At 37.9% G+C, this 16,027-nt stretch overlaps 1 protein-coding gene across 1 annotated transcript in view; it reads right to left on the minus strand.

The window, feature by feature from the left end:
* nlgn4xa (neuroligin 4 X-linked a) overlaps window positions 1-16,027 on the minus strand; it is a 134,225-nt gene that overhangs the window by 22,129 nt on the left and 96,069 nt on the right. The window contains exon 4 of the mRNA XM_059327580.1: window positions 369-554. Within this exon, the coding sequence (XP_059183563.1) occupies window positions 369-554 (186 nt within the window). The remainder of the gene's footprint in view (window positions 1-368; window positions 555-16,027) is intronic.

Consider the following 16,027-nt stretch of genomic DNA (forward strand, 5'->3'; position numbering starts at 1 on the left):
GTTATCTCCTGTTGACCTATTATCTCCCCCTTAAAGTCCACTGTCAACAACCCCCATTCTTAAGACTTTCCACAAAAGCCAAAGAAAACAACATATTCCACTTTCAATTAACTTCAGTTAACCATGAAAAACTGCCAGTCTTTGCTCCTGATTATAATTCCTTTCTCTACAGTTACATATACCTGAATTTATAATTCAGTCTAGACTTGCAATCATCAGTGGGACTTTGAAAGCATTACCAGCAGGAGCATGTTCTTGATGTCAAGCCCTTGTACATATATAGCCTAAATGACAAAATGATGAAAAGTCCCTTTGCATGTGAGCATATCTCTGTGTGGTTTTGCATTCCTGTCAGCGAGTAGACGTACCTTCTGAGTAATGCGAGAGGGTGAGCAGGCTGACGCACGATGCTCCGGCGCCAGAGCCAAAAATGGTCACTCTCTTCGGATCTCCTTTGAAGGCCTGGATGTTTTCTTTGATCCACCTGAGAGCCTGAATTTGATCCAACAGGCCGTAGTTGCCCTTGGCTGCCTGGTCTCCTGTGCTTAGAAACCCTGGATTGATGAAAAACAAACAACAGAAGACTTCAACGTTACTTCTGAAAGGTTTTTGACATTGATTTAATCTAGACTGAGAGTTCAAAATATGTGTCTCCAAGCGTAAAATCCCCCTGACATGCATCCTCCACTGTTTACTATATCACAGCACTCTTTTGAATTAATCTCTGTATTCAATACACTGGAAACCTAAGCTGCAAATTTACAGTGAAATCTGAACAGTATTCTACTGTATTGATGTCATAAAGTGTATACACTGTACATTACAATGCAATCTGGGAGAAAAATATATGTGTTTTCAGCTCTTTAAGAGAATGCCATTATTTACTGGAATGTACTGTACATTTTCACTGAAATACAACAGAACACATTACTACACTGAAAATGTATTGATTGGTACAGGTACAGGTACGGGTAGGGGTACGTGTACCAGCACGGGTACAGGTACATGTACAAGTACAGATACAGGTACTGGTACAGGAATGGATTTGTACGGGTACAGGTGCAAGAATGAGTCCAGGTACAGGAACATGTACTGGTACGGGAATGGGTTTGTCTACCAGTACTGGTATAGGTACAAGAATGAGTCCAGGTACAAGTACAGGTACTGGTACAGGAATGGATTTGTGTACCAGTACGGGTACAAGTACAAGGATAAGTCCAGGTACAAATACAGGTACTGGTACCGTAATGAGTATGTGTACCAGCATAGGTACCGGTACAAGTACAGGTACTGGTACGGGTTTGTGTATGTGTACCAGCACAGGTACAGGTACAAGTATGAGTCCAGGTACAGGTACTGGTAAGAGATGGGTTTGTGTACCAGCACAGGTACAGGTACAAGTACGAGTACAGATACAGAGTCACAGTATGGCTAAGGGTCAAGTTCTGATTGCTTGCAGTACTGTGTTGTACTGGTACTGATACCGGTACTGGTACGTGTATGTGTACTTGTACTGTACTATGTTGTACAGCTATGGGAACATGTATGGGAGCAGGTATGTGTACTTGTACTGTAATGGTATGGTTCCTAATACTTGAAAGCAGTACTGTGTCATATATAAACAAGAATACAGCAATATACTACAAATTAATTCCAGTAAAACACTGTATTTCTAAAATACAATAAGAAACTGTGAAAAATACAGTCATTTGCAGGTAAAGCCACTGCCAGTTAATTACAGTAAATTAACAGTGAAGACAGTTGAACTAGGCTCTTTTTAGTAGTTGTAACTTAGCTGTTTGATTGAGGTTTGACCAGTAGTCTAAAAAGTGAAACTGTATTGTCAACTCTTTTTAATATAGAATTGATGAAGCTTGCTAGGTGACAAGTTCCTTCACTGCCATTAACACACACACACACACACACACACACACACACACACACACGCACACGCACACACACACACACGTTAGTTTAGTTTTACTCAATCCCACACACACCGGCCCGCTGCTAGAAACAGACTCTAAAGCATATCATTTAAATTAATCAGCCACTGAAAATAGTCCCCAACAAATGCACTATTTCCTCCTGTTTTAACGAAATTACAGTGACCTGCTGTTTTAAGGAAATTACTGAACCTTTTTAAGTGAAAATATTATCAGTGAGACAAATGTTTTCACTAGGAACCAATGTTCTGAATCTGCTCTGCTAATATATGCAGCTCACGCTTCGCCTCCTGTTTAGACACCATCACCTCCAAATGCAAAATCTGCCAAAAATCTATCCTATTTACTGTCTTTCCCATTGCTGTCTTCTTTCTTCCACTTATAATCTGTCTACATTAAAACCCAGGACAACAATTCTGCTGCCTCAAGTGTCAACATACAAATAGTCAAGTATGCAAAGGCCTTTGAATTTGATTTCACCCATGGCTCCAGAAATGGTAGGCCAATAGAGATTCCCTAGAGATTCCTAGAGGAAGCATGTATAGTGTGAATAAAATAAAGTGGTCCAAACACAGAACCTTGTGGAACCCCATGACTAACATTACTGTGCAGTGTCATGCTGTATATTGCATGTAATCTGGGGCGAAAATATGTGATGACTGGATGGAATTAACTGTAAATTTACACTTTAAAAGTTCAACAGCGTATGTTTGCAATATAGATGCATTATCCCTATAGGAGATCTTTGCTGCCAGAAAAATGTAAGCCTTTTAGCGCAAAAATAATGCATCATAGGAACAGCAAGACTGAAAAATTAACCATAAATACATTTGAGGAGAAATGTACACTGTAAACCTTAGATGTAAATTAACAGTAAAATCAGAACAGTATTCTACTGTTGTGATGTCATACTGTATATTGCAATACATATATATATTGATCAGTGAAGTGAACCTTTAAATCCCGTTTAGACACGATCACCTCCAATGCAAAATCTACCAAAAATCTATCCTATTTACTGTCTTTCCCATTGCTGTCTTCTCTCTTCCACTCAAAATCTGTCTACATTAAAACCCAGGACAACAATTGTGCTGCTTCAAGTGCCAACATACAAATAGTCAAGTATGCAAAGGCCTTTGAATTTGATTTCACCCATGGCTCCAGAAATGGTAGGCCAATAGAGATCCCTTCCAGTCTAGTGCCAGACCAACCAGCCTGGCAGCGAGCTCCACATCCGAAACTTGTTGACAAATTAGCAAATGCGCCTAAACCCATTAAGTGGCTTTCTAAATGCTGCCACTGGGGAAACTGGTGGCGCCTCCTTGCCAGGTCTATGAGCTCAGCGGCCAAGCCTGGCGGCGGCAGGCTGTCCCTGCGAGCTGACCAAGACCGAGGCGGTGTAAATGACAAATGGGATGAGGACTGCTGGGTAAGAAAAGAGGAAAAAGAGGAGAGGTAGCCTGTGGCTCTTTGATAGAGAGCAGATCCGGTTTGTCATGGTGAGGTGGAGGGGATGATAGAGAGGAAAGGAGGGCAGGGGTGGGGGAGGATTACAAGGCCTCTGGCAGCCTCATACACCCTGTAGGATGACCACAGGCCCTGCCGCTGCTCCCCCTCCCCTCTCCGCTCCCTCTCATTTCTCTTCTGTTACCCCCTTTTTTTTCCCTTTCCCATTTCTCATCGCTCACCTCAAAGGAGCTGGGGAGAGGAGCATGCCTACCAGGCGCTCCCCAGGTGGTGTGGAGATTAGTCAAAGCTTCATTTCAAAGCACTGCGTCCCCGTAAATAGACCTCATACATAACCAAGATTGCCGCCTAGAGATATGTTATGGACAACGTCTCAAAAATACAAACTTATCAGAAAACTGAAAAAAGAAATCTAAAGGTAAAATGAGGTGAAACATATAGAGATGTGTCTTTTATCAAATATACATGTGTCGGTAAGACTGAAGGATAATCACCTGAAAACCAAAATGAGTATTTTTCAAAGATGACCTGCATTCATTTCCCATGTTATTTCATGCTGGCTGTGTGTTTGAATATCTATCAAGTTTACACACATGGGTCAATAATGACCTTGTGCATTAGAAGCATAGTGATTCAAAAAGTGATACACTGAATTAACAATTTGAGTTTATGTGTAACTATGTTTGTCTTATTTTTAAGGTTTAACTTTAAAAGAGCTGTTAGAACCACCAGATTACATTGGAAAATCACATATTTTAACATTTGAGACTTAAAACACCAATTTTACAAAATAAGATAGTTAATATTTTTGCCTTCTTTGTCAGGTTTTAAGTTGGTGATTGGGTAATTGATGACAACATATAAACACCTTCTAATGCACAACATGGGTCAAAAATGACCTTGTGCATTGGAAGCGTAGTGATGAAAAAAAGAGTTTTATGCAAAAAGTAAGAAATTAAAACAAAAAAATAGGATGTATGATGATCAAAAACAAGTTATTTGAGGAAAACCTGCAATACTGAATGATGAAATTAATTAATTGCAATGATATAGTATATTAAAACTTAGTCGGGTCACTTTAGACCCATGTTTTTCATCAAAGGGTTAAACGATCACCAAAAATGTGCAGTTTACCATGAAAAGACACTGTTTAAACCGGCATTAACATTTGAATTTGAACTTTCTGACAGTCCTTGAATGGATCATAGGTTAGTTAGAAAAGTTGCCATTATAAAAAGTAACCCAAACTAAGCTTAAAATTGTGACATTCCTGTCAAAATCACTTTATTTTACATGTCTCATTTAAGATGTGGCCAACAATAAAGCCTTTTGAATTACTAGAACCTGCACAGAACTGAAACTGCACATATTTAATGTTCAGACTTTAGTTTCATTGTAAATATACACTTATTAAAAAGTCAGAAGGCTTGGGAAAAGTTGGAATAAGACATATAATGAGTCAATTTAAACCCAGGCTCACAACCATTCGGTAACCATTTTTTGTAATTGGTGAGCATTTTCAGATACATACTTGAGAATAAAAATCAGGACATTTCTTCTGCTTCAATTTTAACAAGTCTTCTGTTTAATCTTACTCCTACCAGTTCTCCAACTTCTTGGGAATGCATATACACCATTTATCATAAAAAAGAAGCTGTTAAAACAGTCATTATCGTTGATATTTGAACTTTCCCATTATTAAACGCAACCAAAACAAAGCTTAAAATTGTGCTATTTCTGCCACTGGTTGCCCTAGAAACTGGGAACATAACAGGAAACCATGATTTATTCTGATGAGACGAATGGTTATGTGACAAATATTCACTGAAAATCGGACAGGAAATGCAGGCTGTTTACACAGATCAAGGAGGAGAGGACAGGAAAGGTTATAAGTAGAGGTTGTAGAAGTTAAAATGAATCAATACGGATAGTATGTGGAGACCCAATATTTTTCTTCCAATATCCATGATACTTGGAAAAGTTTTATTTCAATTTAAAAAAAAGTTATTTATCACAGAAATTCAACCTGCCTGTTTTCTTTATTTTTATGATATATGCCATTATAACTCTGTTATTCGGCACAAAAGACAGAGTTTTGAGTTGTTCCCACTTCTAGGTATGATTGTGCTGATTCTATAGAGCTGCATTACATATTGGAGTGAAATGCAAGGCCACTGTCTGTAAAATATAAAAAGAGAAAAAAACATCTTCAAACTGCTTTGTGTTGAGAAGATTAATGGCAAGAATAGCGCTTATGTAATAATTGTGAATTAAAATATGAATAGCCTTTTCTTCTACATTAAAATAGCTAACACTTCAACTATAATGAAACTTGAAACTATTCAATATTTGTGACACTTGTGGGCACTTAGAAAAGTGTTGTATATACAGTACAGGCCAAAAGTTTGGACACACCTTCTCATTCAATGCGTTTCCTTTATTTTCATGACTATTGACATTGTAAATTCATCAAAACTATTACAGTTTTTCACAACCGCTATGACCCGTTTGTCAGAACCTTAAAAACTTTTTCAAAACTGTTAACGCACATCACACTTGATACACTCAATCCCCCAAACAGTTAATTTCATGGTCAAAATCACCCAGTGTAACTAAACACAGACACACTCTTCCAAAACACAATAATACACTAACACAGTTGACCAAATCTACCAAAACACTGACACACGTTGTCTTCCAACAGAAACATTTAGTCAGTCACAGCACCGTGTCATAAAAAACACTGACAACTGATGGAAGAACACAAACTCAATCACTTTGCATGTGTCAAATCGACTTTTTTCCTTTTTCTTTTACAATCAACAGATTATTGTATTGATCATACATGTAAATTAACCCTCTGGAGTCTCCAAAAGCTCCAAAGCATGACTTCTTCATCATCCAGACTAGAAAACAAAGCAGCGTGGAGCCCTACTGTAAATTTACCTCTAAAGTTCTGGCTGTAAACTCCATGAGGCCAGTTTCAGTTTGATGATGATATACCAAGTAAATCTGGAGACAAGCTCAAATATATTTAGTATAAAATGATAGAACTGGATGGAACCCTCTTATGTGTTGTATTTGCGACCTTTGTTCACATTTGCAACATTTACTGTAAAATTCTTTAATGAGCATGATAGTGTTTTGAAAGTAAAAAAAGATTCAAAATCACATTTTATGTTGGACTGAATGACTAAAAAAGACACAAAATGACTTACAAAGACATGAAAAGACATGAAAATGATTCAAAAATGGACAAAATAGCCTCCATAGAGACAATGTTTGTGATGATGTTCTTCATTTTTCATTTGTTGGCCATGAATTTTGGTCCTTTTTTGTACAACACTCAGTGCAGAAAGTGAACGAGCCGTGTCAGAGCAGCTTTGCAGAATGTTTACGTATGAAAGAAGAAGATAGTGAATGACAGGATTTGCAGTAAACACTTTACTGTATTGCAAATTAAAATGACTTACAGTAGAGTAAAGAGGTAAAAAAAAATCAGCTGTCATTCATTACTGTATTGCCAAATAGACAAAAAGAAAAAGGAGCAGAAGCTGATCAATGTAATCTTCAATTCATTAGTTTTGAACATGAGGTTTTCTGTTTTGACAAACTGTGTGAAAGCAATTGAAAATTCACCAGTTAACGTCTACTGTTTTGGTCTTGATTGAGCTTGTGTGTAAAAGGAGTTAAAACTAATTTTAAATGTGTAAAATGTGTGTATTTTATGTCAAAAGAAGAAGAATTGTGTTAATTGTATCGCCCACACAGGCTGATGTTGTGGTAACTGTGTGAAGAGTTTTGAAAAAGCGGTAAAAGTATTGAACAACGGGTCATAGCGGTTGTGAAAAACTGTAATGAACACGTGTGGAATTATGTACTTAACAAAAAAGTGTGAAATAACTGAAAACATGTCTTATATTCTAGTAAGCAAAGGGTGGCTACTTTGAGGAATCTAAAATACAAGACATGTTTTCAGTTATTTCACACTTTTTTTGTTAAGTACATAATTCCATATGTGTTCATATGTGCCTTCAGTGAGAATCTACAATGTAAATAGTCATGAAAATAAAGAAAACGCATTGAATGAGAAGGTGTGTCCAAACTTTTGGCCTGTACTGTATATCAGTGATTATACACTGCTGACCATTACATGTGATATGCTGCTTCAGTACATTTAATATCCCGGGGTTCACATTACAGACACCCCTGGCGATCCCTGTCACGATATGGCCACAATTAAGCACAATGACAGGCTTTAACCTTATACAAACAACAAAAAACACTAGGTAAATCCTAGTATGTTTTCAGATCAGGTTCTTATTGTGCCGTCAGTGGCACTGTGATCTCTCACTGAGCACAGAAGAAACCCTCCATCATCAGCAGCACTCCCACTGCTCTGGGGGGGGTAGCATTAATCCCTCCCTTCCCGTATTTGTATTAATTCTGCCTTGACAGGGGCTAGGAGCTTAATGTAGGTCAGTCATAACAAAGCACTGAGGGACACAGCCACAAGGTTTGAACAGCAGTGAGGTCTAACGAGTGGTCGCTCTGATTGATTTTTAGCTATTTTGAGTGCAACAGTGACAGTTTGCTTGATTTGGGCGTATCTGGTCTAACAGCATGTTTGGTTTGATTGTGGTGGGTGTAATGCCCCTTTGAAAGTAAAAGAATTAAAATAAAATATGACACACCCAACCCACACACTATCCTGATGCTTAACTTTAAAACTCTACAGTGTAAATTTACAGTAATTGACTGCCAGCAGCCTCGCCTGCAAAGTCCAGATTTTTTTTCTTACAGTATCTAAGAAATACAAGGTATTATTAGAAATAAATTTACAGTATATTACTGTATTCTTTTAAATGTGTACATTTACAGTACAGTAAAACTAGTTTAAATTTACAGTAAATTCCTGTAAATAATGCCATTTATTTTACAGTAACATAAGTCATGGTGGTCCACAAGGTTCTGTGCTTGGACCACTTTTATTCCCATATTTCCATTAGGACATATGACAAAAAAATAATGGCACTGTCTTGAAGTGCTTTACTCACATATTATTTCTGCCATTGCAATATACAGTATAAGACTGTATAACATCAATACAGTAGAATACTGTTCAGATTTCACTGGTCTGATCTAAGGTTTACAGTGTAGGTGACATTTTTAGAAACTGGAAACAATGCAGGTGAAACGGTTCACAAAACCACACCTTCCTCTCGAAAACATCAGTAAAATAATCACTGACAAAAAAAGCTTTTCCTATACTTTTTGTCTAACTTTGTCTAAAACATAAATAAAACAGAATATGATCATTTCCCAATCCCTGATATATATGCAAAAAACGCACATATTTAATGTTCAAACTTTAGTTTTCCTGTAAATATACACTTATTCCAACTTTTCCCTGAGCCTTTTGACTTTTCAATAAGAAGTATAATGAGTCACTTTAAACACAGGCCCAGAACCATTCGGTAATATTTTTTGGTAAATGGTCAGCATTTTCAGAAACATACTTCAGAATAAAAGTCAGGACATTTCCTCTGCTTCAATTTTAACAACTCTTTCTTTAATCTTTCTCCTGTGAGTCCTCCAGCTTTTTGGGAATGCAACAGAATTGCTTGAGTACCCCTTTAAAATCCCAGCATGCAGACTATAATCACTATTTTTTCGGGTTGTATTGAAGGACTTGTGTTCACCCACAATTTGACACACAGTTTAAATGGAGGACCTACTCACAGTGGAAAATGTGCAATAATTGTATATTTTGGTGCAATGGCTGCTGCATAGTTAGGCTGACTGGATGGGGAAAATCCTGTCTGTTTGATTTCCAAATGGCCAGTAAAACTCCAGTGTTAGTACAAAATGGTAAAGCATCAATTAAGTCTTTTTTGACAACAGCCAAAATTGTCAACATCAGTATTCGGACTAAGCTCCAAACCCAACTGGATAAAGTCCTAATTCCATGCGATCGAATTGAACAAACTGATAAAGTGTTGGCATTTTGGAGACACAAGTGATTTTCACCTGACAACAGAAATGTGTTTGCAGAGCCAAATATGAGCACAGTCACTCTGTTCCATTTAGAGCAGCTAAACTGACTTAATCTGAACAAAGCATCTCAGCTGAAATTTAGAATGATTTCTTTACCCAAGTCATGAAAATACCATCAGCGCCTTATCTAAATGCCACAGCGTGTTATAGCACACAGTTTAATGTTAAAAAGTAGCAGCATCAGATGACAGCAGAGCAGCGTGAGTGACACAAATGACACCGAGTGAAATGGAACCGCAGCTCTGTGGACAGACGGTGGACGGCAGAATGCCAAGTGAGCTCTGGGCACAAAATAATCATAGGCCAGAGAGCCATATGAGTCAATGCATTTCATTTCATGACATCACTCACGCTAGAAATGGAGAAATGTTGGATTTCCTCTTTAGAGCTCAGAATTGCAGTATGAAAACCAAGATGTGGGCTTTGTCGATTTGGAAGCATTTACATCTAGCACAAATATGCATGCACCAATCAGATCCAATGTTGTGAGTTACACTAATAAGTTGATCAGAAGATCGTGACATGGCCGGAATTAAATAAAGTTTCTTTGTCAATGTCATATAATTTAAGGAAGAAAGAAAAAAAGTTGAACTCACATGTATCTCGATTAACCACATCAGAAATATTACACTGTAAACCTTAGATGTAAATTTACAGTGAAATATTTCCTAAAGGAAGCATGTATAGTGTGAATAAAATAAAGTGGTTCAAGCACAGAACCTTGTGGAACACCATGACTAACATTACTGTGCAGTGTCATACTGTATATTGCATGTATTCTGGGGGGAAAGTATGTGATTGACTGGATGGAATTAACTGTAAATTTACACTTTAAAAGTGCTGCCAGATAAATGTAGCAAATGTAGCTTTTAGCACAAAAATTATGCATCATAGGAACGAAACTGAAAAATCAACCACAAATACATTTAGGAGAAATGTACACTGTAAACCTTAGATGTAAATGTACAGTAAAATCTGAACAGTAATCTACTGTTGTGATGTCATACAGTGCCATACTGTATATTGCAATACAATATGAATCAGTGAGGTGAACCTTTGACTCCTCAGAAAGTAATGAATATGAAGAAGAAAAAGCTTTCTAGAAGGTGTTAATGTATGTTAATTGAGCATTTATGTAAACAATCAACAATCAACACATCATTTTAAATGACAAGACTTGAACTGAAATGGGAATGAAATGTGAATACTAGACTATTGATTTTAATCTGACCTGAAACTGACAAATGTACAGACAGTACACTTTAAGAGAATTAAGAGGCCCATTATTTACAGGAATTTACAATAAATGTACACTCAAAAGTTTTACAGTGTGCTCTAAATATTCAGCAATTTACTGACAAAAATGTGAACAGGATTGTGTAATGTATCTCTATTAATACACTGTATTTCTGAAATACAGTCTGAAACTGTAAACTTGATCGAAACTTGGGTGCTTATATAAGGTTATGGAGACACTTTTCTCGTTGACAGCACTCAGTGCTGATACAAGACACCATCATCTGGGCATTAAAGCTCAAGCAAACACCCTGTGAGTCCATACACTCAGTCAGTGTTAAATTAATTCCGAATGGAGCAGCCAAAAGCCTTGCTTCTCTACTGTCTCAATCTGCCAAACAGATGGTTGGATCACAAAAATAAAGTGACACCAGCAAATAATCTGCACATGTTTAAGTCATCTATCACTCTTATACAGCGGGGAAGAAAAGAGTGGAGGTCCTTTATCATCCTGTCCTATGGAGAGAGGCACTGACAACATGACAGTAATAGAGCTTAATTGTGCTCCCTGTCCAGGAGATAATCTCTCCCGTGGCTCCCAGATGAAATGTTAATTATCAAAGGGAATGATGGGAAGGGAAAGGTTTTGGATAGGCTGAGCAAGGTCAGCTTTGCTCAGCCATAGCCACGTTCAAATCTGCTGTCTGCCCAGACATAAAGTCGCCCACCAGGCTGGGTCGAGCCGGCTTTAAGCACAATCACAGGGACAGGGGAAGGTGAAAAGAAGACAATCAGGCGTTTTCTTGCAGCTGAGGTCTGTAATTAGACTGAATCAAGGGCCCACGTGGGGCCATGCCTGGTGTTCAACATAACCTCCCCCTGACTGAGCAGTGAGACCAACACAGCACAGCTGTCAGTGTCCGTCAGCCCACGCCGGTGCATTTGAGGGTCACATCATGTGGCAGATTTTGGATGACAGCAGAGCAATGAGTCACACTCAGAATGACATTATGATAATGACTGAAAAAGACAAATGTGGACATTCCTCTACGACTTCTCTTTTTTTCACTTAAGCTGCAGATTAGCCGTGGTTGGCTAGGCTGTGTCCTGTCTCCACAGACTAGACATATTTGAGGGTATTTGAGAGGAAGACACCAGTGTCATTTTTTTCCTATCATCATTAACGCCTGTGGAAAAAAAACCTGGAATGTCTAGCAGGTTCTCCTTACCTCCCCAAGTCCCCAAAATCCATTAAACCAGAGCTCACAAAGACACAGTGCTGCCTGAGTAATGTCATCAATCATGTTCAACAACACGTGCTCTGCAGTTTTGTCTTGCTGTGACTTTATTACGCAGCTAATTACCAGTTTAATGGAACTATTTTAACTTTTTCCATTAGTGTGCAGTGTTACTTACTCCTGATGGCAGCGAGGAGGCAAAACAAAGCTTAAGGCAGAACAGGAGGTGAAGACACACAGTGATCTCTGCACAATAACTGGAGGCAGAATAAAGTCCTGCATAATCTATAGAATTACAATGGCTGCAGCCTCATATGGTCATGTTACACTTTAAACCTTAGATGTAAATGTACAGTATTCTACTGTATTGATATCATTCATAATATATGAAAAATATGTGATTATAACTCTTCAAGAGAATGCTTTTATGTCTTTAGGTCTAGCTGATCAGTTTCATTGTGCTTGATTGATAGATATAATTGGGTGTCGTCTTCATAACAATGAAAGTTAATTTCCTGAGGGAAGCATGTATATTGTGAATAAAAGTGGCCCAAGCATAGAACCTTGTGGAACGCCATGACTATCATTACTGTGCAGTGTCATACTGTTTATTGCTGTAAACATCATCCCTTTCTGCTGAATAAACAATATGAAAAAGAAGCAGAAGTTCCTTTTTAAATCCAGCTCAGGTCTTTAAACAGAATTTTAGTGAGTCCTCCCACACCCTCCCTATCCACTTACCAAGATGTTTTACAAGACAGAACATTTGTTCAGATTTTATTTTAAAATGATCAGCAACCTTTTCTATGTCTACGTATCTATGTCCTGACACGCTGGTTTAAAGGCTGTTTCAAAGCAGAATCAACCTAAAGATTCCATTACTGTAACCGTGTGAAGTACTCTAAAGCCACAAGAAACAGGCATGACCTCTGATAACCTGACTCTTTCTGGGCCCTCAGTGAAAAAATAAAGCTTTGATAGCAGATGGAGTGGACTCAATCAACACAGCTCCTCCATCCTGTAAATTATTCTCTGTTCAGAGTTCGTCGAACCTCAACCACACATATGTGAACCTGCTTAATCATTTAGGGACATTTCTGAAGCAGGTAAATAATTCAAGTCTGTTGTCTGGATTTTTTTTAGTGAGACTCTTTGATAAGACGCAACTTCTCTCCCAATAACAAGTCTGCTTCTTGTTTTCTTTGACAATGAAAGATATTTGTTTCACAGCATCAAAGGAAACAACATATGCTGATCTAGGACGAGGCAGCTTTGGGTGAAAATACATAAATCTACGTAGGTTTTCTGCTTCTGTGCACTGGGTTCGTGGCAGTATCAAAGTCTGCTGGTAGATCAGGTACAAAGAGATTTCTCAGACCCAGACGATATGGTAACGGTTCCTTAACTAGCTATTCAAAAATGGTCCGATTACAATGATGACTGTTTTTATTAACTAATTATGTTTTGTAGGTAAAATGTGACATAAAATTTCAATTATGTAATACAACTGATGAATAGTAGGACAAACACAAGTTTAAATTACCAAGCAGGAAAAGTGGCCATCTGCCCTCAGTCCCCAGACCACAAGCTAGACCTCAGTGGCTCCAGAAGAACCTGGTCTCACAGGAATCTGTGAAATAGCCACGGATTCGCTTAACTCAAAATCCGTGGAATAGCCACGGAATAACTCAAATTTCCATGAAACTGACATGGATTTCGCTACAATGCAAGTTAATGACCATTCCATGGATATTTTTTCCTATTGGTTTGTTCCAAGTCAAGTGACTTTTAAGGTCCCAGCAGTTTTCTCATTTTTAGAGAAAAAAATCAATATTTTGACTTAGTTTCTGCATAAAAATGGATTTTGATCACATTTCTAGTGAAAAATGTATGTTTTATTTTCTAAATATTCACTCTGTGAATGTACATAATCACTTTGAATGTATGAATAGCCATTAACTTGCATGTAGCGAAATCCGTGGATTCCGCTATGATGATTCCGTGGCTATTCCACGGATTTTGAGTTAAGCGAATCCGTGGCTATTTCACTTATTCCTGTGAGACCATGTTGCTCCAGAACCTTAAGGGCTCTCAGGGCCACAGGTGTTCTATGTGACTTTGTGGTGAGTACACTCATTGCAAATTACTAACCCCCATTCCAAAAAAGTCAGGCCACCATCGATTTTAACTTTAATGGAATATAGTTAGTCATATTTTGTATTTTGAAAACGTAATTCCAGTAAACCTAAAAAGAAAAGAAGAGAAAGAAAAGAAAAAAAGACATTCTGAATTTGAATCCCCAGTATGGTGACAGAGCGTTTGTACACGCAGCAAAATACAATGCATATTCACGTTTTAGACTAAATGGTGGACTTCCTTACCCAGTAAGAAAATGGAAATACACAAATGTGTACGTTGGTACAGGACATGAGCATCCAACACCTCAGATACTAAATGTAGCTTTAGGAATTATGGTGATGTGATTTTTAAGTTCCATTAATAAACAACAGGCGACATTAGCTGCTGAGTTAAAAAGATCATTTTATCAGTTTTAAAGATCCTGAATCAGTTTTCCTGCCTTTATACTCAGCAAAGATAAACTAAACACACCCTGGATCTGCAATGGACTGACAGAGATGAAATTGATATTGATCTCCTCATCTGACTCTGGTGTAAAATGGCAAACAGGCATATTTCCCAAAATGTCAGTGTTCCCTTAAAATTGAAACTTGACAAGCACAGAGAAATGTGCCCCACAGCTGCATTTTAATCACAGATGTAAATATAATCCACATCCCTGCAGTATTTTTAATGTGGTCAAATCCCTGAGAGGGTTGGGTGAGAGTTTCACTGAGCATGTACCCTTTAAACCTTAGATGTAAATTTATATTGAAATGTGAACAGTATTCTACTGTATTGATTTCATACAGTGTGATACTATAATGTAATCTAGGAGAGAAAAAAATTTGATTTTTACGAAAATGTATTTTGTATGAAAGCTCCAGCACACATAATGTTTTTATGTCTTTAGGGAATGCAGCCGATCATTTTCATCCAGCTTAATTGATAGCTATGTCGTCTGCATAACCGTGAATGTTATTCAAATGTTTTCTAATTATATTTTTTAAATGAAGCATGTGTAGTGTGAAAAAAAGTGGTCCCAGCACAGAACCTTGTGGCACACCATTACTTCCATTACTGTTCGGATTCATACTGTATACTGAAATTTAATCCAAGATAAAAAAAAATAAGTGATTGTTTTTTTAGATAATGCCATAATTTACAGGAATTTACTGTAAATTTAAAAAGGAAAATTTTACAGTGTAGATACGGATCTGATGCATTAATTCCTACAGGTGGTGGAATGGTTTCTATGAGGTTAGAGTAACGTCAAGAGCTGAAAATGGGTGTGATTAAAGTAAATGAAGGAGAAAGAAGCAGCACAGAAGCATATATAACTAAAATGAGTTGAACACTTGTTTTCCTCTGCTCTGGGATACAGAGTGAAAGTCATCGACATGCAGGGGAAAGAGAAAGTGGAAATGTGCCAGAGAGATATTCTGCTGCAGCAAGCCCCTCTCAACTGTGGAAAAGTGCGATTGGTTACACATCCATTCAGCCGGGGCGCTACCCCAGTGATCAACCGGCGTATGTTCATTAAATTCTGCAGAGCTAATTAGAATCTATTTGACATCCGTGGGGAGACATTTGCACAGCTTGCAGAACTGCACAAACAATTCATGGACACAAGCAGCCGTGCACACTGCAGGCACTTTAAATGGGAAAGATGCCGTTACAGCACCAAGGTATTGCGCGTTACGTAAATAAAGCAAGTGGGTTTACTCGACTTGAAATGTCTCATTAGCCATAGCTGTGCATTTAATGAAAGCACTTTTGGCTATTATTCTTTCTTAAACAATATAAGTACGCCCGACAGCCAATATTTATCTCTCTTCATTTGTATTCTCCGACTGCTGACTCACTGAAAGGCCATCAGAATGTAAAATCCATGACTTTATATCTTTCAAGGATGATATTCATCTCAAGCTAAATGCGGACTGACACAGGTACGAAGCAGGACTC

This window comes from Centropristis striata, chromosome 24 (genome assembly GCF_030273125.1).
Source record: "Centropristis striata isolate RG_2023a ecotype Rhode Island chromosome 24, C.striata_1.0, whole genome shotgun sequence".
Lineage (NCBI taxonomy): Eukaryota > Metazoa > Chordata > Actinopteri > Perciformes > Serranidae > Centropristis > Centropristis striata.